Below are 26604 nucleotides of genomic sequence, written 5' to 3' on the forward strand. Positions count from 1 at the left end.
CGCCGGGCTTTATAAAGGCACCGCGCCAGCCTCCGCCGGTTATTTTCCTTGAAGGGGGCCGGAGGCGCCCTGGCGTCCAATTGCAGGCGAGGAACTGTGCAGAGGCCGCCCCCGAGAGGCGAAGCCCGGAGGCGGCGCTTGGGCGGGGACAGCACGGCCAGAACACGATCCCTCCCCCGGCCCCCCTAGGACGTGACTCAGGCCACATCGTGCGGGCTGCCCCGGCCCTCTCCCGCCCTCCCCCGCCCTCCTCCTTCCCCCGCCCCCTCCCCCCCCCGTTGGCGCGTTCGGGGGCTCCGTGACTCAGCCGATTCGGGGCACCGGAGGAGATGGGGAGTGGGGGAAGCGGGTGCAAGAGCCTGGAAAGACGGAGGCTCAGCCTCCCCGCCCCAGGCCCGGCCGGGTGGCGCGGGGCAGCCCCCGCTTCCGGCCGCGCTGAAGGCCGCGTGTGTCACACCGGGGCGGGTCCTGAGGTCGGGCGTCGGCCGGCCTCGCCCGTAGGCTGCCCTCGCGGGCTCAGCGGCGCGGGGCCGCCCCTCCCAGGATCGCCAGCCCGGGCAAGAGCGGCCGCTCTCGTAGTCCCCCCGGAGTCCGAGAGGGCGGCGGGGCCGTGGTTCCCGGGGGCGCGCCCTCGCGGGTGTGGGCGCCCCGGCCGCGCCCGTCCCGCCGGCCTCGCCACGCGTGCGCAGGCGCTCTCCGCCCGCGGCGGGCACCGACCGGCCCGCGGCAGCCACCGCTCGCCCCAGCAAGTCTGGGGATGCGGCGCCAGAGGGCCTGCCAAGACGCCTCCCGGGAATCTGACTTCCCCGTGCGACTCAAATCTGTCCCTAGCTGGTTAGTCCCCGACGCATTTTGAACCCCGCTTCCTATCGGCCAGGTTTCCCCTCCTAAACAGGACCCGTTAAGCCCGACCCCGACCCCATCCCTGCTGTGTCCCGCCGCCAGCGCCCACCTGCGAGGAGGCAGAAGAGGCGGGCAGAGCCTGGTCAGCAGCGAGTGAGCCAGGCCGCTCCCGGGCTGGGTTATAAGGCCGCTCCTGCCCTCCCCCCAGCCCATGTCCCCAACTTCCTCCGGCGCCCTCTGCCCTTTCCTTGCCACGGATCCCCTGGCAGGGACCTATATTTAGGGAAACCTGAAGCCCCTGACATTCATGCCAGCGTGGGGCCTACAGTGAGGAAAGGAAGCCCTGGGGCTGCCCTAGTTGGGGGACAGGGGTGCGCCCTGCCCACTCGCCAGTACCTTAGAGGAAATTTTCTTGGAAATTCAGCCTGAAGCCCTCAGAGGTGGTCGAGAGAAATGGATCTCTGCACAGGGATCTGTGGCCCTCCCGGCCTCCTTCTCTATCCTCCCTCCCCTCTGGGCCCTGAAGGAGGCTCTTCTGATTCTGGGGAGACCATTCCTTTGGCGCGAGAGCAGATGCAGGCCAGACACTCACCTCAAGCAGATGCAGGCACGACACTCACCGAGAATCCACAGCCAAGGTGTGGCTGGGGCAGCACTATATCCTCATACTCCAGGTTCAAGTTTGTCCCATAGGTGGTCTGTGGTGAGCAGTGTCTCCCACCTCACCTTCAATGATAACGGTTTACATGGAGAGGAGGATAGGCAGGTGGGGTCCTCTGCCAGAGTGCTAGCCCCTCTCCCTCCTGGCCCTCCAAAGGACAGTCCAAATGGCCAAGGGCTCTCTGAGTCCTGCTCTGCTGGGAGCCAGGCTCTGCACAGCCCAATGAGCTAGCCAGGCCATATGTGGTTCCAGGGGCCTGGAGAAAGGTGCCTGGAGGCCCCGTCAGGGAACAGGGCGTGGGGGCCCCGGGGGTTGGCCACTCTCCAAGGGGCAAGGACTCCGGGTCCTCATCGGATCTTGATCTCAAAGCAGAGACAGTTGAGGCTCTGGCAGTCAGGCAGCTGGCACGCGCAGGCACAGTCACAGAGCGGACAGCAGCGAGGACAGCGAGGGGCCCAACCCTGAGGGAGAGGAGAGAGGGGTGAGGGAGGTGGGCAGGGAGAAGGGCAACCAGTCCCCTAAGCTGTTTCCCTCTCCAGGGAGAAAGGAACAGAGAGGCCTGGGAAGCCGCATTTGCCCAGTGGAACAGAGGGTACCACCTACTACTCTTGGGAACAAATCAATTCCCTGCGCTGTTGAGAAATGAACAGGGAGGCAGCGTTCCAAGCAACTGAGTCCAGGAGCTGGAAGAAATTATTTGGGGGGGTGGGGGGGGTTCTTTCCTTCTTCTGCTTTTAAAGGCAAGGAGACTGAGAAACCAAGTAATCCTGTTCCATGAAGTACTGACATTCAGCTCAAAGTTGGTTCTACTATATCCTTGTGGCCTCACTCAGTTCCAAGGGAGCAAATGAGGGAGAGCACACACATATTTTCCTTCCATGACAAAAAGAACCTGGTTCTGTTTTCTTCCTTGGTGTGAGACCGAACTACAGGACCCCGCCCATTATTTCTGAGTGTCGGCTCCCTGCAAGGCACAGACTGTAATCATGAATGATCTGAAAAATCTCAGTTGTCTTTGAAAATGGCAACTGGCAGATTTTTAAAAAAAATGTTTCCAAGAGCCAGAACTCTTTTATTTATCAGAACCTTGCATGGAGACCTCTTTACAAAAGAGGGAGTGGAGGCTCAGAGAGGGAGATCCCCCTCGACCCCACTGCCTCCCAGGCCCAGAACTATCAGCTTTTGCAGGGACAGGGGACAGTTCGTCTCCGGTCCCTGCTGAGCAAGCACGAGGACTCACCCTCTGCAGGTACATGAGGCACAAGTGAATGCCCAATGAATGAAGCAATCAAAGCGTTTTCCCCTTTTTGGGAAAAGAGAGAACTCCTCAGCTCCCCGGGGGAAAAAGAAGGGTCTGTCTCTTGGGGAATAGGACTGCACGCCCTTCATGACAAGAGAGAACTCGTCTATTTCAACCTACTCTTCTCCTGCCCAGCGACAGGGGTGATCCGCCACTGCTTCACGCCTGGACTGGAGCCCGGCCAAGCGGCTGGAGTGGGACACACCCAGGATGCGCCAGGAGATTGGCTCCTTGAGGCCTGAGGCCCAGCTAGCTGACAGCCACAGTTGCATGGCTCAATCAGATGCCAGGCCAAGCCAGGAATAGGGGAATGACCTTTGCAACAGCTGAGGTTTGGGGGTGCGGTGTCAGATGACTGCGGAGATCAGATATCACTAGGGGCTCCAGTGAGGGAAGGGGATCTGCTGGCGAGAGGGACAGGGGTCTGAACTGGGCTGGCGTGGCCTTCAGCAGGATTGTCTCACAAGGAGGAGACTGGAAGCCCCATGGCAGAAGGGGGAGTGACGCGGTTTCCTTGTATCTGATGAGGGGGTGGTTTGGGGCATCCCTGGGGAGTCCCAGTTTGGGAAGAAGTGGGCTCTGTGGGTTTGGGGGGGCCCACACCGTCATTCCGTGTGCGGCGCTGTGGGCTCTGCTGCCCTCACCTCGGAGAGAGGGTATTAAAAGCATTTCTGGGCTCTGTCCACTGGAAAGGTTTAGAGCGAGTCATTAATAACTGTCTAATGGATTTCTCGACTCTCACAAGCGACCATGTGGCTTCTGGAAGGAATCTGCTACTTCAGTACATAAACAAGAATGCCACAAGCCTGTTAACCCTTGTGTGCCTCTTGAGACTCTACAGCTTCAGCTTCGATTCACTTTCCCCGGATTTTTGCGACGCTGTGGTGTCCAGAGCTCAGGCCTGGATTTGAACCAAATGCGTGCCCACCTTGGGCCTGCTCATGTTTTGAGCCTCTGTTTGGTCACCTCTGAAACAAGTAAGAATGCCTGCTTCAGAGGCTCACGGTGGGGAAATCAGTGGAAGGAACTGAGCCCGCTGCCTAGTACATACTGAGCACTCGAGAAAAGGCAGGGATTCTTGACACAGCTCTCCATGGATCCCTTGCTCCAGCTAGACCTCCTGGGTGGGGGGCCCAGAGGCCTGGTTTTGTGTCTGTCTCCTCCACGTCTCTGATCACACACAGGGCTGAGACCCAGCTATCCCACTATTTATCGCCTCATTTCTCCTGCTCCAGTGTAACTGCCCACTTCTTCCTCTCTGCCTTTTGCTGCAATGGAAGCTCTATGTGGGTTGGGGCCAGGTCCAGCTTGTTTTGCAGAGCCCCTAGGGCCTGGCACCGGGCCCTGGCGATGACTGCATAGATCCTTAAGTAGGTAAAGGAGTGGGTGAATGAGCACTGATCTCTGCCACTTGCTTGGCGAAAATAGCAGGGCAGGCAGGTGTCTCTCCCAGAGAGGAAGAGAAACTCGGGTTTGCATCCTAGCCTGGGCCTCAGGTAAGTCACTCCAGCCCCTGGAAGCCCGTTTCTAACAGCTGTCAAGTAGGCAAGAGCCTTGTCCTATTTGTGGTTGTTACTGTTACTACAAGGAAACTGAAAAACAGATATTTTACTGTACTTCATGCAAAGACAGCTCAAAGACAAGACGATCCTGCCCTGTGGCCATTCTAGAATCCTTCCTTCCTGGTGCTGGCAGAAGCCGGGTAGATCAGGTCCTAGAGGGGGAGGTCTGGAATTCCCTGCACCTTCTTCCATTGTCACCCGGCCGAGCAGAGGCCCGGACTGACAAGGGGAGGCAAGGGACAGCATACCCTGGACAAGGGGCCATAAGTCGTTTTGTAATTGAGCATTTCCTATAAAATAGGGAGTTTTTAGGACCCAGGGTTGTCTTTTCTCTCTTTGCCCCCTTATCCTCTTCCTGGGCTCCCTTTCCAAGCCACCCCAGGAAAACAGAAGAAAACTTTTGTTTTTTTAAGAGAAGAGCCTCTGGCCCTGTAATTTCCTTTAAAATCAAAACATCTCCTAGGAATTTGACCAACTATAGTGAGCCCAAGTTATGAATTCGCTTAATCTTTTATGCTCTTTCTTTCCTCCTGGGCAAGGTCACCACTTCAAGGGCAAGAGCATCCCTGCCTAAATCAGAGCCTAAAATAGGAAGGTGGTCAATTCCATTTACCGTCTTTCAACCCACAAAAACGAAAATGGCCTGTCCTCCGGGAGCCAGGCTTCTCCCCGAGGACTGTTTCGACACACAATGGGGCAATTTGCTGTGCTAGCCTCTGCTGTGTTAACATTGTAGAAGTGACCGAACCTCCCGCAGCCAACTCCTCCCCGCCCCGCAAAGAGAGGACAGAAATACTTACCTGTCTACATACACAGGCACAGGATGGTTGGCCATGGCGGGGAGGGGGGTGTCAAGGTGTGATGTCAAGTCAAAAAGGGCAAGTAGCAGAAGGGATGAAAGAGTATCTGTGGCAGGATCCCATCTTTGCCAAATACTGGCAGGTAACAGAGCAGGGACAGCTGTCTGTCAGTATACGAGGGGCATACACAAAATGCAGCGGCCTTGGTTAGCGAGCTTTTTTCTGCGCTGGTCCTTTCTATGTATTTCTACATGCACACTTTGTAATCAATGCTTTTCATACTCAGAACTATACATATTCAGGTTTTTAAAAATACTGAGCTCTCAGGGTTGTTGATAAATGATAATGTCCATAAAGTAGCATGGGGTCTGGGGCGCCGCACGCACTCAGTGAACAGGAGGAGCTCTGGGCTGGGCTGATTTTTCTTTTAACCACCATTTTCAGAACCCAGTATGCCCTTCAGGTTACACACCTGCCCCCAGCTGCCACCCTTGTTTTCTTTTCTCCAAGTAGCTTTTGGCACCAGAAAGTATGTAATATACTGCCGTTTGAGGTGTCTTTGGCTGTCTCCCCACTGACCCAGTCCCCAGAACTGAGCCCAGCCCAAAGTAGATGCTCAGCCATCCATGTTTGTTGAACACCACCAACAAAAGAATGCCCAGAGAGGGCCCAGGTCAGGGCTGGGATGGGAACTCACAGCTTCCGTGGGCTGGGGGCAGCAGGCATCCAGGCAGTGGGCTGGGCTGGGCAAAGGGAAGTCACAGGCTTCTGCACAGGTCCAGCAACAGTCCTGGGGCCTAGAGGCCCCTTGCTTCCTGCAGGGGGAGCTGCAGTCGGCACAGCAGCCCTGGGCCTAGGTAGGAGATGGAAGGGGGTTCGGATCGGAGCCAGAAGGTGGGGGGACGTGGGGGGCGGGTGGGAAGACGCAACTGCTAGGGACAGATGCAGGGACTAAATAGCAAAGGAGCCTCAGGGTAAAGGCCTGCAGATGAGGGCACTGACGGACCATTTCCTCTTCCCCGGAGCCCACCCCATGGCCTCCACCAGGCCCCTCACCAGCAGGCAGTGCCTAGTCAGCAACACGACGCCGAGCAGCAACAAATAGATGCCCACAGCGATGAACACGATGGCAGGGATGGGGAGCAGCAGGGAAGGGCTGCTGATGGGAGCCGGGGTTGGATTCCACGGGCCAGAGGAGGCCTGGACAAGCGCAGGAGAAGAGGTGACAAGGAGGTGGAAGGGGCTGTGGGGAACACAGAAACACCAGGAGGGACAACCCGACCGACCGGAGGTGGTTGGGATGAGGGGAGGAAAGGCCACTGGATGGCGGGGATTAATTCATTAGGCCTACAAGCTCTTGTTTCCCAAATGTGACTTTTCCCTCCCATCCCCATCTCGGGACCATCCGTATCTGTTGGTCATTCGAGAATTTTCCAAGACTTGTTGATCTTGCTTTCAAAATGCCTCTCCATATGTACCTATTATCTCTGATTCCTGGGCTCTCGTGTGCCACCCCTCAGGTGACGTTACTGTTCCCCAAGGGTCTTCCGACTTGCAATCTTGCCCCTTTCCACACCAGCTGTGTTGTGTATCCCTCCCTTCCTTACAATCCATCAATGGCTCCCACTGACTCAGTCCAAACTTATCTCAGTGACTAAGCCCCAATCCAGCCCTGCCTACCTCTCCCTCCCTCCCTCCCCCTCTATACTCCAGCCAGACTGAAGTCCTAGCGGCTCCCCAAACGTCTATGCTCCCTCCCACCCCCGAGTCTCCGCCCCAGCTGTTCCCTCAGCCCTTCCTCCTTTCCTCCTTGATTACTAGGCAAGCTTCTCATCCTGCCAGGAAGAGCGGGCATGTGCTCTCCACGCGAGGTCTATCTATTCCGGGCATGCGCTCCCAGCTCGGGTCCTCAGCTCGAAGGGTCTCTGTTGGGAAAACAGTCCCCTCTCTCCAGTCTGGGCTGGGGCTCCAAGTCGACCTTCAGGCCCTGAGGGGGCCGCTGCAAAAAAGGGTGAGGGGCCCGGGACTCACGTCCATGGGTCAGGACAGCGCCGTCAGTCCGGGACCTGCAAGGAGAGAAAGTCCGGGTCTCGGAGGCTGAGAGGGGCCATCGGCCTGGGGGTGCCCACTACCCAGCCCCCCAACTCCCACTTGGAGAAACTGAGGCCGAACATCGTCCTGGTCCTGACAGTGGGGATCAGGGGCCCGGGGAGGCGTCCCCCTCGCAGGCCCCAGGCTGACCCTGGCCACGCCCCCGGCTGTCCCCACACCCTGGCTCCCTCCGGGGACCGGCCCCCAGCACCTGCACCCTCGGGGCCGGGGGCAGTTCGCGGATTCCGCGCCGCGCTGGTCCAATCCGCCGCGGCTGCTGCGCCGCCCAGAAGCTCCCGCGGCTTCTGGCCGTTGCCATGGCGACCCGAGCGCCGCTCCTACGGCGGCCGCCGAGACCCAAATTCCTTCTCGCCGCCGCCCGTCGCTCTACTCCCGCGAGATCCCGGGCGGCCGGCCGGGTTTTCCCGCCGCTACGGCACGGAAAAGGCGATTTGCCGCCGCCAGCCGCCCGGGGCGAGCCTCACCCCGTGCTGGGTCCTGCGGCGCCGCCGCGAAGGGACGACCGAGCCCTGGCGACACGCCAGCGGGCTGCGTGACTGGGACGCAGCCGCTGGACCTCGCGGAATCCGCTCCCGCCCCGTAACGCTGCTGCCTCCGGGGACGCTGTATACAAGCTGACTGGCCCGTCGTGGCGCCTTCGGCTTTTCCCCCTCGACCTGACCCGCTCAGTTTCTACCGGCGGTGCTCCGGGGGAAGACGGCGGGTCTCCTCCACCTCCGGCCCGGGCAAAGGGACCCCCCCCCACCCCCAGATCCTGCGTCTTTTCTATTTTTTTTTTTTTTCTTAAGATTTTATTTGACAGACGAGATCACAAGCAGGCAGAGAGGCAGGCAGACAGAGGGGAGAAAGCAGGCTCCCTGCCGAGCAGAGAGCCCGATGCGGGACTCGATCCCAGGACCCCGAGATCCCGATCTGAGCTGAAGGCAGAGGCTTTAACCCACGGAGCCACCCAAGTGCCCGCGCCTTTTCTATTTTAAGCCTCCAGAGGACAAAGTCCAAATGCTTAGCGGACTGCCAACCTCCACGGGGCTGGGCCGCTCGGATCTGCCCTCGGTCCGGGAACCGCCTATCTCCTCTAGGCTCTGGGCCACCCGCAGAGAACAAAGCAAACTCCCTGCCCACAGGTTAGGGGGAGGAGGATCTGGTGATCTGTAAACAAGTCAGACTGTTCTGTGTTCCACATTCTTCCAATCTTCCTTGATGGGATCTGGGCGAGGCTTCTGAGCCAATGCAAAGGTTTCCAGAGCTCCACACATTTGCAGATACTGTTCCGCCTTCTAGAACAACACCCTTCCCCGGTTTTCCCCTGAGGAACTCCCTCAACCTTCAAGCCTCTGTGGGATTTTGCCTCAGGGAGGTCTTCCTGCCTCCTGCCAACCACAGGTGGAAGTGGCTGCTTTGGGCACCTGATTAATATACAAGCTTATTCCAGCCCTGATGACAAGGTTTTTGAATTCTCCCCTTTGGTGCCTGGCTCCCCGTTAGACGGTTAGATGGCAGGCGCCTGGATCTGATTCATTCCCGTATCCCAAGCCCTGGCAGTTGGTAGGATCTTGGGGGCCTCCAGCAAGTACTCAACTGATTCCATGAATGAATCAGATCCGATGCCATCCACCAAGAAAGGGTTATTACCGAGATGCCCTAGTCCTCCCCTGGCTCTCAAGCCACCTGGACTCCAGACTTGCATTCCTGCCCTTTTGGGATCTACACATACATGATTGCACTCTGTATGCTCACGTAAGCACACAGAGGACTCAGGCTTCATCCACATGCCCTGCATCCGGGCATGTCCCCTGAAAACAGTGATGTAGGAAAAAAAGTTAGGGTTCCAAGCCTACGGCCAAGAAAGAATTCTTGAGGCATCTTTAGTGCAAAAAAGTGATTTTATTCAAGCACTGGGCAGGATCTGTGGGCAGAAAGAACTGCCCTGGGGTCATGAGGAGTGGCCCATTGTATACTTTCAAGTTGGGAGGGGGTCTGGGATAGCTTAAGTCTCTAAGGAATTTTGAAGCAAGGGAGCCAGCTGCTGTTGGGAAAAGGTCATTTATTCCGTCTAATAAAATCTTAGGTATGAGACCCTTCAGATGTATATCCATGGGCGATATGCTTGGAGGATGATTGCCAACATGCATCTTGGGGGACTCAGAGATAAAGGAAGTTTTCCAAAGAATTTTTGAATGTTGAAGTAGGCTTACAGGATCCCAAGAGGTGGGGGGTGGGCTAGGATTGCCTTTTGCCCTTGAGACAGTTGAGTCCCGAGAGGAATGTCACTCTGCCTGTTTCAAGGACTTGTCTACAGGCTGTAGGAAATTAAAAAAATTTTCTTCCTCCTTTGTTTTCCACATCAGCAGTAACACCATATACCCACCTTTGTCCATGGCCTCCCCCCATTTGTACCTCGTCTCTGCTGCTCTCCCTGGGGATTTCCGGCACCACGAGGCAACCCCAGAAATTGCCAGAGTTTGTACCAAGTCTCCCTTCTCACCTTCAGCCACAGAGTCCCACCCACCATTGCTCCGCCACCCCCCAGCCCTCTCAGAGTGAGCTTCCGACCAGGAGACCGGAGGCTAGCTGTCCCGTGTCACCACTGTTGCCTCTAGAGTCAGATTGCCTTCTTGGGGACGTCTTCTTGTCTGCCCTGTATTCTTTGCAGAATCCTGAGGCCCAAGACAGGCCAGTTCCCACCCCAGCCCCAGGAAAGGCCTCAGGTGACACAGACTCCCTCCCTCTGTGCTGTTCCTGCCAACAGAGAGACGTCAGCCTTGGCAAGGCCTCTGGACACGTCCACGGCCTGCAGTGGTCAGACTCACTGCTGATGGTACTCTGTTCCTACCACGGCTCATACATTATGTAGGACGGTGGACAGCACACCGGGCCTCCTCTGGGCGAAACAAACCAATAGGACGGGTGACGTACACACCCACTTTGCCAAGGCCACTTCTGCCCACATCACACCATTTGCTGGAGGCAGGGAGAAACTGACTTCATGACGGCTGCACAACCACAAGGTCTCCCTCTCCCTCCGGTTAAAGCTGGAGATGTCAGATAGGACCCTGTGGCGTTTTGCACAGCCCCCAGGAAGGAGAGAAAAAGATGAGGGACTCTCCGTCCTTATGGGGTGCGCGGGAGATCTGAGACCCACCGAACACCCAGGAGGTGAGAGACACCCAGCCAGGCCTGCCCGCAGGCATGGAAACGGAACCCGGCTGCCCCGATTTTTTGATCTTAGACTTACTTTCTACCCATCCTGTGGACATCAGACGATATTGCCTCCCAGAGACTAAGAGGAGGTTATCAGTATCCTTTTAGGAAAATGAAAGGCCTGTGCTCAGGTAGTCACTCTCAGGGAATAAGAAGTTAGGGTGACCAGAGCTAGAGTAAGCATCAATCAAGCCCTTCCCCAGACTTTATCTTATTTAATCCTAACAGCAGACCCGAGTGGCATGAACCATTATTTCCATCTTACTTTAATTTTATTTTAATTTTTAAAAGGTTTTATTTATTTATTTGAGAGAGAGAGAGCAGGAGCAGGGGGTAGGGGAGAGGCAGAGGGAGAGGGAGAAGCAGACTCCCCACTGAGCAGAGAGCCCGATGCGGGGCTCCATCCCAGAACCCTGAGATCATGACCAGAGCCGAAGGCAGACACTTAACAGACAGAACCACCCAGGTGCCCCTCATTTCTCCCATTTTATGGATGGAAAAGAATCCTGACCCAGTTGAAAAAGAATTTTAGGACAGGCAATGGATTCTAATTGTGCCACTGTGTATCTGTGTGACCCTGGGCAATCAGCTGACCTCACGAGCCTGAATCTCCCTCATCTGTAAAGTAGGGCTCGTGATGATCGGAGGAAAGGTATGTGGAGTCCCCAGCATAGAACACAGGCTCATAAAAAAAAAAAAAAGAACCAGAACAACTCGGAATGCATATCCTAGATTTACAAGGGCCCCCACATAGGAACTGTGCTTTACACACATCTCATTGACTCATCCTAGCAGCCCGAGGGAGAAAGGAGACTGCTCCTGTCCCTATCCTTATTTTAAGAAGCAATAAATCACTTGCATGAGTTCTCCTCATGCAAAGCTACAATTTGAGCCCAGGCAGCGGAACTTGGTGTGTATACAACTGAGTCTCAGAGAGGTTCTGACACTTGACCAAGATCACACAGCCAGTCTATGGGAGACAAAAGGGCCTGGCCAGACTCTTCTTTTTCTCATTCCACTCACCTATGGGGCCCCTCTGCTTTTTCTACTGCACAGATAAAGGGGGGGACTGGACTCACTTAGAACAGTGCCTAACCTGCGACAGGTACAATAAAAGTACTAAATAATAAATGCTCTGGCACACTGGGTGCGACTCTCCCCAGAGCTCGGGTAGGGGGAATTGGACCCTTCCCTGGGTATCATGTGGGAAACAGGCCACTTCTGGCTGCTTATTGTTTACTTATTCACGGCCTTCGGTGATACCGCACCTGCACGCCCGCCTCCTAGGGCCAAGGCTCCGAGCACCCAGGCGGAGAGGATGCCCAAGACAGCATTTGGACATAGGAGCCTGGAGTAGCAGGAACCGGTAAACTCTACCTCCCCCGCCCCCGCCCCTGGCCGTGAATTGTGTGACAGGTGTATTAGGACGGCGTGCGTGCGGGTGGGAGACTCTTCTGGGGAGCCAGGCTGGGGCGGAAAACAGCCAGAGTCCCTGGACGGGCACCTGGGGGACGGCCATCCACACGGCGCCTCTCCTTGGGCGCGGTCCCAAGGGCTGCTCCCCGCGCCCCCCCCCCCGCCTCCGCTCCCCAGAACGGACTCGGCCTCCCCTCCTCCTCCTAGGAGTTCAGGCACCCCTAGAACGTCCTGACAAGGGATCACGGTGCGTGGAACGCGTCTGATCTGGGGTTTATTTTACACTCTGCACCCATCTGCAGGACAGCGTGCGCGTGCGTGTGCGCGCGCAAGCTATCCTCTTCCAATTCCTCTTCAACACTTCTGATTATTCCAGGAGCATGTCTCATTTTGCGGCCAGAAGCCCTTTAACACCTCTCTATCGGTGCTTATCTTGCCCTGTCTTGTCTTGAACAAAACAGAGTGCAGGCTTCCAGCTCAGAATTCCTAGCAGGTGAAAGTATCTAGCTAGAAGGTTAGAACACTTTTTTTTTTTTTTCATTGTATTAATTTTTTTGTTACCTTCTATTTACGCAAGTGATACTGGTATTCTATTTTCGGTAGTGATAAAGAGTTTCCTTTTCAAGTGTGTGGTTAGGAGTGGGTACTCTGCCAATCAGACTACGAGGTTCAAATCCTAGCTATGCCACTTAACTACTGTGTGACCTTGAGCAAATCACGCAACCTCTCTGTGCCTCGATTTTCTCTCTGTAAACGGAAAGTAATAATGTTTAGGTTATTAGGTTATTTAGGTTATATAATCTTTAGTATCTCCTCCTTAGGTTATTGTGACGACCCCATTAGCTAGTTTATGTATAGGGCTAGTGTGCACTGTACAGATATTTGCTATTATCCGGTCAAATAGGGCTAAAACAAACGGACAAACCAAACCCTGAGGTTTAGAGAAGACCTCGTTGGACCAATCCCACCATGTTCCGTGTGAGAAAGCGCAGTTTTGAAGAAGACAATTAAGTGGCTGAGCTAGGATCTCCATAGGTCTCTGGATTCCTAATGCATTTACCAGCCATTTCAGTCCTTGATAATTAATGCAACGTCTCGCTGCGTGTGTCTGTGAAATGGGACCAACAGTGTTTCATTGGATGTTGAGATGGTGTGTTCGGGTGTTCTGGCTAAGAACCTGAGTGGGTATGGTGGCTCTAATGGACCTTCACAGGGCTAATATCGCCCCCATGGGGACACAAATAGGTTCTCAGTGGCAAAAAAAAAAAAAAAAAAAAAAAACCCCAAACCCACAAAGCAAACTAAAAAAACCTCTTTTTAGTATACTAAGCACAGATATGCGTTTATCTGTGTTATCAAAATTTCATGATGAGTGGTGATTAGGAAACAAAATGTCTCAAAAAGGCTGCTTAGGGGAGAATAATGGCAGAAAAAAGGTGGAGAAACACTACTCTAAACCAAATGTTTCCAACTTGAGTTGTTACCCACGATGGGTTATGCAGTCAGGGCAAGGGGTCCTCATCAGATGATGAAGAGAAGATGGTTGGGAGAATGTTTCATTAGGCCACTAAAGGCTTCATCTTGAACAATCTTATCTTGTGGCAGGGTTCTGGGGTCAGGCTCCCTGCTCAGTAGGGAGTCTGCTTCTCCATCTCTCTCTGCTCCCTTCTGTCTGCCCCTCCCTCCTACTTGTGCTCTCTTTCTCTCCCAAATAAAAAAATAAAATCTTAAAAACAAAAAACAAAAACAGGGGCACCTCGGTGGCTCAGTGGGTTAAAGCCTCTGCCTTTGGCTTGGGTCATGATCCCAGGGTCCTGGGATTGAGCCCCTCATGGGGCTTTCTGCTCAGCAGGGAGCCTGCTTCCGCCTCTCTCTCTGCCTGCCTCTCTGCCTACTTGTGATCTCTGTTTGTCAAATAAATAAATAAAATCTTTTTTTAAAAAAGCATCTTAATAAGAGTTAAAGAAATTTATAGAGACCAATGCAGTCAGAAAATAGGATTTTAGGGTGCCTGGGTGGCTCAGTGGTTTAAGCCACTGCCTTTGGCTCAGGTCATGATCTCCGGGTCCTGGGATCGAGTCCCACATCGGGCTCTCTGCTCAGCGGGGAGCCTGCTCCCTCCTCTCTCTCTCTGCCTACTTGTGATCTCTCTCTCTGTCAAATAAATAAATAAAATCTTTAAAAAAATAGGATTTTAAAAATCCTCGTTCTCTTCCTGTGTAACCTTGGACAAGGTACCAAACCTCTCTGTGCCTCTGTTTTCCCATCTCTTTAAAATAGGCATAATAATACACAACCCGCAAAGCTGTTCCTCTGCTAATGGGGAAATGAGTTATTTGTAAGCACTCAGATCAGTGTCCGGCCCATAGTAAATGTTCTGTAAGTATCATTTAATGACCTGGCTTCATTTTATACCAGCTTCACAGATGAAGAATTGAGGTCCACAGAGATTGGGCCACCATCATTCAGGGAATGGAAGAGCCTAAATTTGTTTAGCGTTTTAAAAATTAATTCCAGCTTCATTTAAATAAAATGCACACATTTTAAGGGTACGCCTTGGGCACGTTTACCTATGTGTACACTCCTGATCAAAATAAGGGCATTCCCAACACTTCAGAAGGCTCGCAGGGGTCTCCCCTCAGTCAGTAGCTCCCCACCAAGTTAAGTGCTAGTCTGATTTTCCACCAAAGATTTTCTGCCCGTTTTGAACTTCATCCAAAGGGAGGCCTACAGTCAGTTTCTTTTATTATCCGCAGTCTGATTTTGAAGCCCAGATGGTCCCACCCTAGAAATTGCCATCTTAACTATTATCCTCTACTGTACCGCCTTTTAAAGCCACGAGTCCTAGGGTGCTCGTATTCCCCCGCCCCCCTTTTCCTGACTCCTTTTTCAGCTGTGCCTGAAACGGAGCTGTCCATCAAGCCAGCGACGAATTCTAATTGGTCAGTTCTGTGTTCGAAAGCCCCGCACAGCCCACCCCCCGCCAGAGGAGGCCGCTCTGCCAGGAAGCATCTGATAGGGCGCATGTTTCAAGAGGTGGGCCAATGGGGGGAGAGCCTGTTCTAAACCGTCCACCCGCCCACCAATGGGAGCGAGGTGTTCCCGCCCTCTTCAACTGCCTCCGCCCAGCTGCCTCAGCCTCGTGCCCTTGCAGTTTGACACCCTCCTTGTGTCCTGAAAGAAGGTCCCCTCGAAGCTGCCTGAGAGATGCAGGATGGCGGGCCCCAACTCCCTGCATCACCCCTGGGCCTTCTGCACCCCTCCCCTCCCTGCAGTGGATGGGAGGGGAGGCTCTTCCAGGCAAAAATAACACATATGTAAATATGTATGTTTTCAGGGGTTGTGTTGTTTCTTATTGTTGTTTTTTTTTTCCCTTCCCTTTGTTAATGGGATAATGCCTTGGTTTTTCTTTTTTAAGAAGCATTATTTTTAAATTTCAAGTATCTTTATAATTTGAACACTCTCTTTCCTTTTTCTGAGTTTTGGGTGCTGGGGAGAATCACCAGCCTCCCTCTGTAGCCTCCACCTTGCCCCTCGAGGTGAGAACCCAGGAAAAGGGAGAGGTGAAGGGAGGAGCTTGGGGGAGGGCAGAGGATGGGGTAGGGTGGAGTTCCCAAGAAGGAGCAGGCACACATCTTTAGGGTTGAAGGATGAAGAGAAGAAATTTTAAGGTGTGAGATGGATTGGGAAGTGTAGACCAGCACCAAGGATTACAGGGATAAAATGAAATTGTCGTAATTGCTTGATTAAAAAAAAAAAATCAGTATGTCTGTCCTGGATGAGGGATATTTAAAGTGAAATAAAGGTCCCGAAGAGGAGCACATGGATGGCTCAGTCAGTTAACCATCTGCCTTGAGTTGATGATTTCCTAGTCCTGGGATCTTGGGATTGAGCCCTACCTTGGGCTTCCGGCTCACTGGAGAGTCTGCTTCTCCCTCTCCTTCTGCTTCCCCCCTTACCTGGTCATGCTTTCCCTCTCCCTCTCAAATAAATAAATAAAATCTTTAAAATAATAATAAAAAAAAGATCCCAAAGAGATTAGGGGAGAGCAACGCCTGATGGCTTACAGATGGATGGATCCCATGGGGCGTTGAGTAATCAGGGTGAAGGGAGTCTTGGGGTCTGAGGGACACTGTGTGTTCTCATGCTCATCTTTTCTCACCTTCTCTACCCCAGACAGACATGGCCCTGTTCTTTGTCCTGGGCTGCATTTTCTTCCCACTGAGCTTCACTGTCCTCTGCTGGGGCCTGCAGAGCCGCTCCAGCCTGCGGATGGAGAGAGCAGAGGCTGTTTCGGTGGCGTCCAAGTAAGAGAGCAGGGTGGGGCGTCCTTCCTGGGCTGGGGCTGGTTGGAGCTGGGCTCCTGCTTTCAGGAAGAGTTAGTGGTGAGAGCAGAAGCCTGAACAAGGCTGTAGGCTGTGTGGGGATGCCTGGTGAGCTTGAGGACTCCATGCTTAGCCCATCCATGGGGCAGCAGCTGGTCGACTCCATCCAGACGTGACGGAACTAGAATGGGGGGGCTCCATGTTGTCTGACCAGATTCTTTCTTAAAAGAAGTTGAGCTTTGATGTGAGATCTCCTAATTTTCAAACACTGACAGATAAGTTAGAATTTAAGAAATTACTATCCTGGCAACACCATACGGCTAAACAAAGCATGTTTGTGGGCTGGATTGGGCCGTTCCACAGCCAATTTTTGACCTGTTCGCCATAGCTTAATATATACATGAGCTATCATGGAAACCGGTGGGAGAGGGAGCAGGCAGAAGGCAGAGTTCATGTGGGTGTCTAGGTGGATTCCTGGAAGACAGGAAAGAGTCTCTGTCTGCTGTAATTCATGTCATCCAAAGAAGCCATGGTTCACCAGGTTTGTGGTCCTGAGTCAAGTAGATAAGGAGGCCTGCAATCATCCCTCCTCCCCTCAAACTCAACTTTGTTCTTTGGCTTTGGAGCTATCCAATCTTGCCAGTTCTCATAGCTGTGTTGTCTTGGGCAAGTTTTTTTTTTTAATCTTTTTTTTCCCCTCCCTTAAATCTCTGAGCCTGTTTCTTGTCTATAAAATAGGTCTTATCATCTGGGAAGATTAAGAATGAACATAAACCACCTTGCCTCTTGCCCAGCACTTAAGTGTAGTAAACACTTAAGAAGTTGGGTCCTGGAGCGCCTGGATGTCTCAGTGGGTTAAGACCTCTGCCTTTGGCTCGGGTCATGATCCCAGAGTCCTGGGATGGAGCCCTGCATCGGGCTCTCTGCTGGCAGGGAGCCTGCTTCCCCCTCTCCCTCTGCCTACTTGTGATCTCTGTCTGTGAAATAAATAAAATCTTAAAAAGAAGAAGAAGAAGAAGTTGGGTCCTTTTCCTCCCCCTTAGGGGAAGCCCTGAGGTCAAGAAGCTAGGGCCACTATTATCCCTAAGTTGTCCCTAACTCCTTCCGCCAAAGGCTAGAGACCTCTCAGGGTCTGTTCCCTCTGCATGCCACTAGAGGGCAGCACAAAATTGCAAATCCAGCCTTTTGCACCTCTTTTGGGGAGCAAAGGGAAAGGTCTTTGGACAGGCAAAGACAAATTGTGTGGTGGTTTTTCTTTAAAAAAATTTAAGGATTTTATTTATTTGACAAAGATCACAAGTAGGCAGAGAGGCAGGCAGAGATAGAGGGAAGCAGGCTCCCTGCTGAGCAGAGAACCGGATGCGGGGCTCCATCCCAGGACCCTGAGATCATGACCTGAGCTGCAGACAGAGGGTTTAACCTACTGAGCCACCCAGGCGCCCCCCAGGGTTGTTTACTGAAGTGCACCATAGGATAGGCCTGGAAACCAAAGTGCGTTTTGGGTACAGGCCCCACATCATGCAGAAGTCCGAAGGACAGTGGGGTTCACGACAGGAAGGCCAAATTCAAAGAAGCAGCTCAGAGCCCCAATGGGGTTCCAGCAGGGCCTTGGAGGGACATGCAGCATGACCTTGGCTAAGTCACTGTGCCTCAGTTTCCTCACGGTTGAATGAGAAGTTTGAATCAGCAAATCCCTGGGGTCCTTTCCCACAGGGAAACTACTATTCTTTGTAGCCCCTTCTCCCCCAGGAAGGGGAGACTGGAAGATAATAAACCTGAAGGAAAAGAATGTGACCAGTGCTTAGGGGAGGCCAGGAAAGGCCAGGCAGCCTGAGGGACAAGGGCAGGAACATCCTCCCATTCCAGGTGGGTTTTCAGAGAGGCAAGTTTTCCTCACCTTCTTCAAACCCCGCAGCGACTCAGATACCCAGCATGGGAGGGCTCCTGCCTCTCCTAACTATGTGGCCTTGGGGAGGGCCACCGAAGGCTTCAGGACTACTCCTTGACCTGTTAAAGCCAGACAGGTGCTTTGCAAATGTTAGACAAGATCACGAGACAGGCTTGCAGCCAAGATGGGACCTAGGGGCACGTCACCCATACCTTCCACTTTCCCCCCTTCCCATTGGAGTAAAGGATGTGGGGGATCTCTGAACCTGAAGGAGGCTGTGTTGAGGTGTTTTTATTCTCATCCAGTCCTTAAACTCATCCTTCAGAGAGAGCAAGCTGCGCCACTTTGTCTCACTCCCTCCTCCAAGGAACCCTTTTTCTCTCTGCTGGAGTGACGCCCCTGAACTGGGGACCCCAGCGTACCACTGAGGGGCAAGCATTGGGAGGCACTGGCAGAGGAAGAAATGGCAGGCATTTGAAATGTGCTGGTGGGAAACAGGGTCCAGTCCCCATCTGGGGGCTCCAAGCCCCCTCCCAGCTGGCCAGGGACCCCAGGGGCACCTTCCTCCCCAACAGGAGAACCAACCCTCCCTTGGCCCATGTCCCCAGCAGCCCCCTGTGCCGCAGCTGCTGTCTCTTTAAGGGCCTCCCCCTCCCTCTTTCTCTGCTCCCCCCCGTCTCTGTCGCAGCCGCCGCTGTGGCTCAGAGCTGCATGGGGAGACGCTGCTGCAGGTCCGGTTTCTTGGTGTCTGGTCGGTGCCATCATTCCCCACCCCTCCCCCGCCCTCCCCAAGCCGGTGGCTCCCCCTCCCCCTCCCCCTCCCCACCGAGGGGGCAGGGGGCTGGGCAGGAACTCTCTATAATGCCCCGTGCAGCCTCCGGGCCGGGCGGCGGGGACCGTGGCGGCGGAGAGAGGCAGGAGAGCACTGCTGACCGCTGACCACTGCCCGGCTGCTCCTCCCGTCTCCCTCCCTCCTTCCTGCCTCCCTCCCTCTCCCCCTCCCTCCCAGGGCTGGCACCACAGTCCCACCCCGCCTTCTCGGGTCCTCCCAGCCTCTGCACGTAAGCCCCCCCCCACCTGCCTCCTCTCTCCCTCCCCTCCCCCACCCGCATCTTCCTCCCCCTCCGGTACCCTCTCCCTGTCTGTCCTCTTACCAAGTCCTTTCCTCCTGCCTCGCTGCCAGCCCTCCGGCCAGCTTCCTCCCGCTCCCTTTCCCGGACCCTCCCTCTACCCAGTCTCTCCCCATTTCCCCAGTCTCATTTAACTCCCTTTCTCCCTTCCACTGGTCTGACTCGCCTGCCCCATCCCGTCCCCGCCCTGTCCTCTTTGTGCCCCTTTTTCTTTTTCTTCCTCCCTCCCTGGCTTGGTGTCCCTTCCCCACCTCTAACTCCCTTCAGCTTGGCCTCCCTGTCCCCTCGCGGCCACCAGCCTCCCTGCCCGTGGCCTGAGCCACCATGCTGACCCCGATGGTGGCTGGGGGGGTGGTATTCCCCGGACTCTTCCTCCTCTCCAAGAACACGCTCCAGCGGCTGCCCCAGCTGCGCTGGGAGGAGGCTGATGCGGTCATTGTCTCAGCCAGGTAAACTGCATCCCTTCCCCTCGGCTCCTCTGCCCTTCTCAGGCATTATAGGGGTGGAAGGTACCCCAGTCCTTCCCTGCACCCTTGGCCTATTAGGGATGGGGGGGGGTGGTTCCTGAAGTGGTTGGTGGGATTTACCTCCAAGCTTCCTGCCCCCCTCACTGCCTTACTCACTGTCCCAGGAGACCTGGTTCAAGCCCAGCCATCTGGTCTACTCCTATCCAGACTGCTTTTCTTTCCTCTCCCCCATTCACCCTCCCACCCTCCAAAACAGGACCAGCATGTGACTAAAACATTCCTATTAAGATATTACGGAATAAGGCAAGGGGCAGAGAGCTGTGTATTAGTCAGGGCACATGTCTGGGGGGACAAGGGACAGAGGAGTGAACAGCAGAACTCTGTACAAGCTGGAGTGAGGGCCAGACTTGGGGAGGGGAGCATGGGGACAGTCCAAGAGCGAGCGGGAAATTGGCTGGGGGAATTTGGGGTCACCAAAGAGTGACATGGTGACTGGACGGCCTAGTGCTGCGAGAACAGGCCTGGGTTACCTCCTTGCCATCCAGTGCTGTCCCTGCCCTGACCCTCCCAAGGAAACACCTTGTTAACAGCACTGTCTCCTCTCAAGATGACCTCCCTGGTATCTTCCTGGGAGGACCACCACTCGGTGTCCACGGGAACACCGATGACCAAGGGAAGGAAGACAGCAGTGGGGAGTGCGGTGTACTGAGTAGCAGCAGCAGGACAGGTCCCGGAGCCGGAGGTGGGGGGCGAGCCCGGGCAAGCCGGCCTCGGGCAGAGATGGGCAGACATTGGCCCGAGGCACAGGAACTGGAGAGTAAAGACAAGAGAAACCAAGGGCTGCCTCTCCTTCCTCTACCTCTGCTCCCTCTTTCTCCCCAGGCTAGTGTCCTCTGTCCAAGCGGTCATGGCCTCCACCGCTGGCTACATCGTCTCCACCTCCTGCAAGCATGTCATTGATGACCAGTAAGTGCCACGAGACCAACTTTGCCCAGGTCTCCGCAGCCCGTGTGTGCGTGTAACTCCCGAGGACCCCAGGTCTTCTAGGGGACCTCTTCAGTGGTCCCCAAGCCCTTCACTTGGGACTGAGCAAGTTAACTGCATTAGCTGCAACTCAACACCCAGGGATAAATTTATCCATGTCCTGTCCTTAAAGGTCAGAGCCAGGGGGAAGAGGAGAGGGGACCAGAAAGGGTTGTCAGAGCGTTTCCTAGGCTTCCTGGACCCTCATCGTAGTGCTGTGTGCCCTTTCCTCCCCGCTTACCTCCCTCGGACCCCTTTTCTAACCAGCACCCCAACGGGGGTGCCTCCCTCCCATGCCAGGCTCACCCCTCTGCCCCCCTCCCAGAACCCAGGTGTCCAGTCCCAGCTCCGTGCACAAGAGGGAGACAGAGGAGCGAGATGACAGAGACAAGGCCACTAACGGTTGGGCCGTGGGGGGGTGTGGGGGGGAGGGGAAGGGTGAAGAGGCCAACATTTGGCGCTGACTCTGCCGCAGTGCCCGGTGCTTGCCAAAAAAGTCCAGGCCTGAGAGCTGGGGCGGGAGGAGGAAGGAGAGGGGCCCTGTCCATGGTGCTGACGGGCCAGCTCCAGGTGACCCCTGGGCTGCTGCAGGATTGCCCCGCAGGCTGCTGAAGACAGACACCCCGCGCTTAACTTCCGGTCCTGACCCCCTTCTCTGGTGACTGTTGGGCGGTAGGAGCACAGTCTGGAGGACCCTGACCTGGCGGCGCCCCTCTTTCTCTACAGATGAGTTCCCTTCTCTGTGGAGTGAGGCACAATCCCTTCCTGGAAGGGCTGCCCTGAGGAGGCGCTGAGCTTCGTGAGCCCAAAGCAGTTTGCCCCTTGCACAGTGGGCACTTAACTCTTTCTTCAGATTCCATTGGGGCACTTAGCTTCCTCTTCCCCTCTGCCCTTCTCCTCCACCCCCGGACCCAAGAGGAGCCTTCTCACACAGAGGTCACCTTTCCACTCATATTTCCTACCCCCCTCCCCGGGTCTGTTCTTGTCCCTTCCCCTGTAATCCTCAGGTGGGTGGGGAAGATCAGGGTTAATCCAGGGACAACAGCTGTTCCTACTCCTGAACACCTAGCTGCTGAGAGTGGGGGGGACGGGTTTAACTCTTCAGGTTAAACCAGGACTGCTCCTCCCCGCCCCCCCGCAAGCCACACTGGCCCCTGGGGCTAGCTCTCCCAGCCACTCCTGCTCCCAACTCCCCCTGGGCCAGTCGAACCCCTTTCCACCAGGGCTCTCCCTGCTTTCCTGCCCTGCGTGTCTAACCTGGGCTGCTGCTCCCTTTCCCTTCTTCCTTTCTTCATACTCTAGCATGGGTCCCAGATTCTCTTTGCCCCAAATCATCTCTCCTGGAGTGGGATACCTGTCCCCTTGCTGGCTGGTCTTCCCAGGGTTTGCATTCTGTCTCCCTCTCACCCGATCCTTCGCTGGCCTCCCCCCAGACCCTCATTCCTCTTCTCCCTTGGGCAGCTCCTCCTATGTGGTCTCAGCTCCTTCTCTGCGTCACTCCAGCTGACTTTGCTTTCATCCCTCCACCTAGCTGGGCCGGTTCCCTGACCTCAGACCCGCCATGCGGCTATAAGGTTTAAGAGAAAGTGCTCAATGTGCTGAGTCAAGAAGAAAAATGCAATGTTGCATATTCGTGCACTTTTCATTTTTGTTTCCTCTCAAAGTACACAGAACTTTCTCTCTTCTTGGCTCCTTTTGCTCAGCATTTTCTTCTTAATGCTTGGCTGTACCTGAAAAAACAAAAACAAAAACCACCACCACCAACAACAAGAGGTTGGGCCGTATTCAGGCAGAACAGGCAGCATTGACTGTACCACCAAGTCCCCAGTGAGGCTTCTCTGTGATACCTGTCTCGAATCTTCTAGGGACAGTGGAGCTAGACTTCCCATGGTTGGTTATTCCTTGGCCAAGTCACCTAGTCTCTCAGTTTCCTCATCTGTAAAATGGGGGTGGTAACCAACCCCACTCAGTATAGGGCTTCTGTGGGGAGTGAATAAGTTTAGGCATGTAAAAGGTTTTGGATATTAGAACAGTGCCTGCGTGTCGATGGATGTTGCCAGTATGATCCGTCTCCATTGCTTTTGCCTCTTCTGCTGTCATTTGTCCTAACCCCACCTGTCTCTCAGATCTTGCCTGAACTTGCTTTCTCATTCTGTCACTGCCCTGTGGTCTATGGCTGTCCTTTGGTGACTTCTCCCTACCTCCCCTCTCCCCATATTGCAGAGAGAGAAAATATGAATGAGTGAATGAATGAATGAATATGAAAAAGGGGTGGGTTCTGAGGTCAGACAGTCTGGATTTGATTCTCAGCACTCTGACCTACCGGCGTTGTGACCATCTGACCTTGGGCCAGTTTCTAGCCGTCTACCCTTGGGTTCCACCACGGATCTCAAGAGTCCACTCACACTTCCACAAGTGTGAATATCACTTGTGATCTGACTCCGGTGGCACGGCCAGGGCTGACCCAGGCACCTGGTCACTGCTCTGTCCGTCTCCTTTCCTCTCTGATCTCCCCTCCCCTCTCTCTGCCCAACAGACACTGGCTTTCCTCTGCCTACACGCAATTCGCCGTGCCCTATTTCATCTACGACATCTATGCCATGTTCCTCTGCCACTGGCACAAGCACCAGGTCAAGGGGCACGGAGGGGATGAAGGGGGGCCCAGAGCCCCGGGCAGTACCTGGGCCGTGGCGCGCGGCTACCTGCACAAGGAGTTCCTCATGGTTCTCCACCACGCCGTCATGGTGCTTGTGTGCTTCCCGCTGTCGGTGGTGAGTCGGGGTGCTGAGAGCCAGGGCTCCCTGTCCTGCTCACACCAGTGCTATAGGAGCCCGGGGAACCCTGTGGCCAGGTCCCCCAGCGGCAGGGCAGTCCCAGGACGGAGAGGGTTTCCTGAGCACCAGGCTAGCCCCAAGCACGGAGAGGGTCTGGAATCCCCTGGCCCCGGGCTGGATATGCCCAGCCGTGGGGCCTGGGAGCTGTTGTTGCAGGCCTCTTGGCCTTGGTTCCCTTGTCTGTAACAGAAGCTATAGAGTCCCCCCCACACACACACCCGCAGGATGGTTGGTGGGATACGGGACTTCCCGTGAATAGGGTGAACACAGGTGTTCAGACGGTCCGAGTTGAGCATCTCCAAAAGTGGCCCCAGAGAAAAGAAGGGAGGGAGTCCAGGGCGAGGCCAGGCCAGTTCCTCCCTCTTCTCCGCAGGTGTGGCGTCAGGGCAAGGGAGATTTCTTTCTAGGCTGCTTGCTGATGGCTGAGGTCAGCACCCCCTTCGTCTGCCTTGGCAAGATCCTCATCCAGGTGAGAGGGGCCTGCGGGTGTGAGAGCCTCAGCGGAGGGCACTTTCAGGGGGCTCCAGGGGTTCTTCAAGGAACCAGGTCTGGGAGGGGCGGCAGGCTAGGGGCAGGGGAGGCGGGGTCCGAGGAGGGGGGCGGAGCCGGGGCCCCGCCCGCCCCTGACCGCCCCGCCCACCTGCCCGCCCACCGCAGTACAAGCAACAGCACACTGTGCTGCACAAGGTGAACGGGGCCCTGATGCTGATCAGCTTCCTGTGCTGCCGGGTGCTGCTCTTCCCCTACCTGTACTGGGCCTACGGGCGGCACGCCGGCCTGCCGCTGCTCGCCGTGCCCCTCGCCATCCCGGCCCACATCAACCTGGGCGCCGCGCTGCTCCTGGCCCCCCAGCTCTACTGGTTCTTCCTCATCTGCCGCGGGGCCTGCCGCCTCTTCCGGCCCCGGGGCTCCCGACCGCCCTCTCCTTGTCAGACCCAGGACTGAGGGTGGGGCCCGGGGGTGGGGCGCTCCCCTGCCCCATCCCACCCCCCACCTTGGGGCCGGGGCTTTGGGGCTGCCGGGCAGAGGGTGGGAGCCAGGAGCCTCTTGCCCTGACAGCCCCGGGACTGACAGGAGGACAGCAAAGGGGTAGGACATCTCCCCTCAGGGGCCGAGGGGCGGGGACCAGTGACAGGCAGGGAGGGGAGCCTCATCTCCCAGCAGTGCCTGAGCCGAAGGTAGCTAACCCTTCCTGCACACCCCTTCTCCTATCACCAAACCTGGGGCCCTGGGGAAGCGAAGGACAGAGGAAGGGGCCATCACTTCCCATCCACTGAGGGCTAGAGGGCCGCGGGGAAACTGACTCAAGGGGACCAGGACTCAGAGAATGTGGGGGAGGCCCTGCTGCCAAGGCCATCCCAGCCAGCCCCCCTGCTGCAGACTCCTCTCTGTTCCCCACCATCCGGGAGGGAGGGACACCCTAACCAACCTCCCCCCACGCAGGCCTTGCTTGGGGCTAGCTGCCTCCACTGCTCCTCTCTCGGGGAGGCCAGCCTGAGGAATCTCACTTATTTTATTTATTCGCCCAAACCATACTAGTCTCTGGGGTGGGGGGAGGGAGGTGGCTGCTACTCCCCCACCTTCCCAGTGCTGAGCAATCCCGGGGGCAGGTGAGGGGGCACCCCGTCCCTTCCCCTTTAGGCTGCACATCTTGCCCTCGGGCCCTGGCATGTCCCTGGTGCTACAGACCTCTCAAGGCTTCCTCCAGTCTGGGGCCAGGGGACCCTGGGAGGTGCTTTCCAGACCGCTAATAAAGACGATCTGATCTGCGTGAACGCCAGCAAGGCCCTCTTCACCCAGTTGTTTGGTGCGGGGAAGGGTGGGGGGTCTGGGGATAGAAAGCGCGGATGACCCCCAGGACGGGGCAGGAAGCCCTGCCTAGTTACAGAGCAGTCAGGGAAGGAAAAAGTAGACTTTTATTCATCAGCAGGAGAGGAGGGTGGGTTTGGGCACTCAGGGCAGAGTCCCGGGCCCTTGTGCGGCTCCTCAGGCCCCTCTCTCACAGCTCCTGTGGGATGGAGACAGAAGTGGGGGGCCTCACCCCTCCCTCCCTAGGCTTTTTAGGTCCTTCAGCCTCGCCCACGGCCGGCTGAGGTGGGAGGGGCCGGCGGAGATGGGAGGGGCTGGCCGAGGTTGGGGGTGGCCGGCGGAGGAGGGAGGGGCCGGGGGAGGTAGGAGGCCGAGGTGGGAGGGGCCGGCGGACGGGGCGTGCGGGGGCCCTCACATGTGTGTGCAGAACTGGTAAAGCAGGAAGAAGAAGGCCACTACCAGAGCGCCCACCAAGATGTGATGGAAGAAATCGAAGTTGGATCCTGTTAGACGAGGAGGAGGAGATGGGGACCTAGTTTCTCCAATGGAAGGGCCAAGGGCAGCTCTTCTCCAGGCCCTGGGAAGGAAGGCAGCCCCTTCTCAAGTGGGTTCATACCTGAGTTAACAAAGATGACCGGTTTCTCTCCAATAAACTGGGCCACCGCCAGGAGCCTGGCTTGGTCTGAGTCTGGGTAATCAAAGAAGTCGGGTCTGTCTATGAAGTACAGAGACTCTGCTCCCCGCGCCAAGGTGTTGGTGCTCTCCTGGCTGGGTGCTAGGGAACAAAGTCCATGCCAAGAATCAAGCAGACCCCTGCCCTCCATCCCAAGAAGCTGTAGCTGACCCAGGACCCTGCCAGGCCACACAGCCTTAGCGTGGCTGGGGAGGGGGCTGATTCTGTTCCAGGAACTTCTCAGGGATCAGCTGAGCTCTCTACCGGAAGGATGAGGAGGGTAGGAGAGACATGTGGAGGGCGAGGAAGGCCCTTCCTCAGCCTCCCAGCTCCCTTCACCCCAAGACTCCCTCCTCCCCACCGCTCCCAGGGCAGCTTCCCACCTGTTTCCACGGCCGCCAGCCCAACCAGCCACGCCCATGCCCACGCCCACTGCCGCAGCCTCATGACCCTTCCGCTCCTGGGACAGGGTTGGGGCTCTGTGATGTCATAGCCTGGGGTCATTCTGAGCCTGAGCTCTGCGGTGAGGGGAGAGAGAAAGCACTGGGAGCTGGGACCCT

The 26604-nt window shown here is 55.8% G+C and overlaps 3 protein-coding genes across 6 annotated transcripts; 1 reads left to right on the forward strand and 2 right to left on the reverse strand.

Annotated features, from left to right (window-relative positions):
* Positions 1 to 957: 957 nt before the first annotated feature.
* LOC122896185 (keratin-associated protein 10-2) lies at positions 958 to 7660 on the reverse strand. 2 transcript variants are annotated; one of them, XM_044234244.1, is made up of 5 exons: positions 7469 to 7660; positions 7198 to 7232; positions 6223 to 6366; positions 5864 to 6019; positions 958 to 1569 (listed from the first exon to the last, which is right to left on the reverse strand). In XM_044234244.1, the coding sequence occupies exons 2-5, from the start codon at positions 7201 to 7203 to the stop codon at positions 1507 to 1509; spliced, it is 369 nt and encodes a 122-aa protein (XP_044090179.1). In that variant the 5' UTR covers positions 7204 to 7232; positions 7469 to 7660; the 3' UTR covers positions 958 to 1506. The 2 variants fall into 2 exon arrangements, with proteins under 2 accessions (XP_044090179.1, XP_044090177.1); XM_044234242.1 differs by having other exon boundaries at positions 958 to 1965.
* A 7442-nt stretch (positions 7661 to 15102) lies between these two features.
* On the forward strand, positions 15103 to 24567 carry TLCD3B (TLC domain containing 3B). Of its 3 annotated transcripts, XM_044232765.1 has the most exons (7): positions 15103 to 15212; positions 15376 to 15434; positions 16076 to 16202; positions 20588 to 20671; positions 23265 to 23499; positions 23936 to 24031; positions 24220 to 24567. In XM_044232765.1, exons 1-7 carry the CDS (start codon positions 15103 to 15105, stop codon positions 24505 to 24507), a joined length of 999 nt encoding a protein of 332 aa, XP_044088700.1. In that variant the 3' UTR covers positions 24508 to 24567. The 3 variants fall into 3 exon arrangements, with proteins under 3 accessions (XP_044088700.1, XP_044088702.1, XP_044088701.1); XM_044232767.1 differs by lacking the exons at positions 15103 to 15212; positions 15376 to 15434 and having other exon boundaries at positions 15998 to 16202; positions 24220 to 24558; XM_044232766.1 differs by lacking the exons at positions 15103 to 15212; positions 15376 to 15434; positions 16076 to 16202 and adding an exon at positions 19012 to 19687 and having other exon boundaries at positions 24220 to 24558.
* A 981-nt stretch (positions 24568 to 25548) lies between these two features.
* C14H16orf92 (chromosome 14 C16orf92 homolog) lies at positions 25549 to 26548 on the reverse strand. The gene is made up of 4 exons (XM_044232917.1): positions 26428 to 26548; positions 25988 to 26146; positions 25787 to 25874; positions 25549 to 25570 (listed from the first exon to the last, which is right to left on the reverse strand). Exons 1-4 carry the CDS (start codon positions 26546 to 26548, stop codon positions 25549 to 25551), a joined length of 390 nt encoding a protein of 129 aa, XP_044088852.1.
* Positions 26549 to 26604: the final 56 nt, after the last annotated feature.

The sequence above is a fragment of the Neovison vison genome, chromosome 14, assembly GCF_020171115.1.
Source record: "Neovison vison isolate M4711 chromosome 14, ASM_NN_V1, whole genome shotgun sequence".
Classification (NCBI taxonomy): Eukaryota; Metazoa; Chordata; class Mammalia; order Carnivora; family Mustelidae; genus Neogale; species Neogale vison.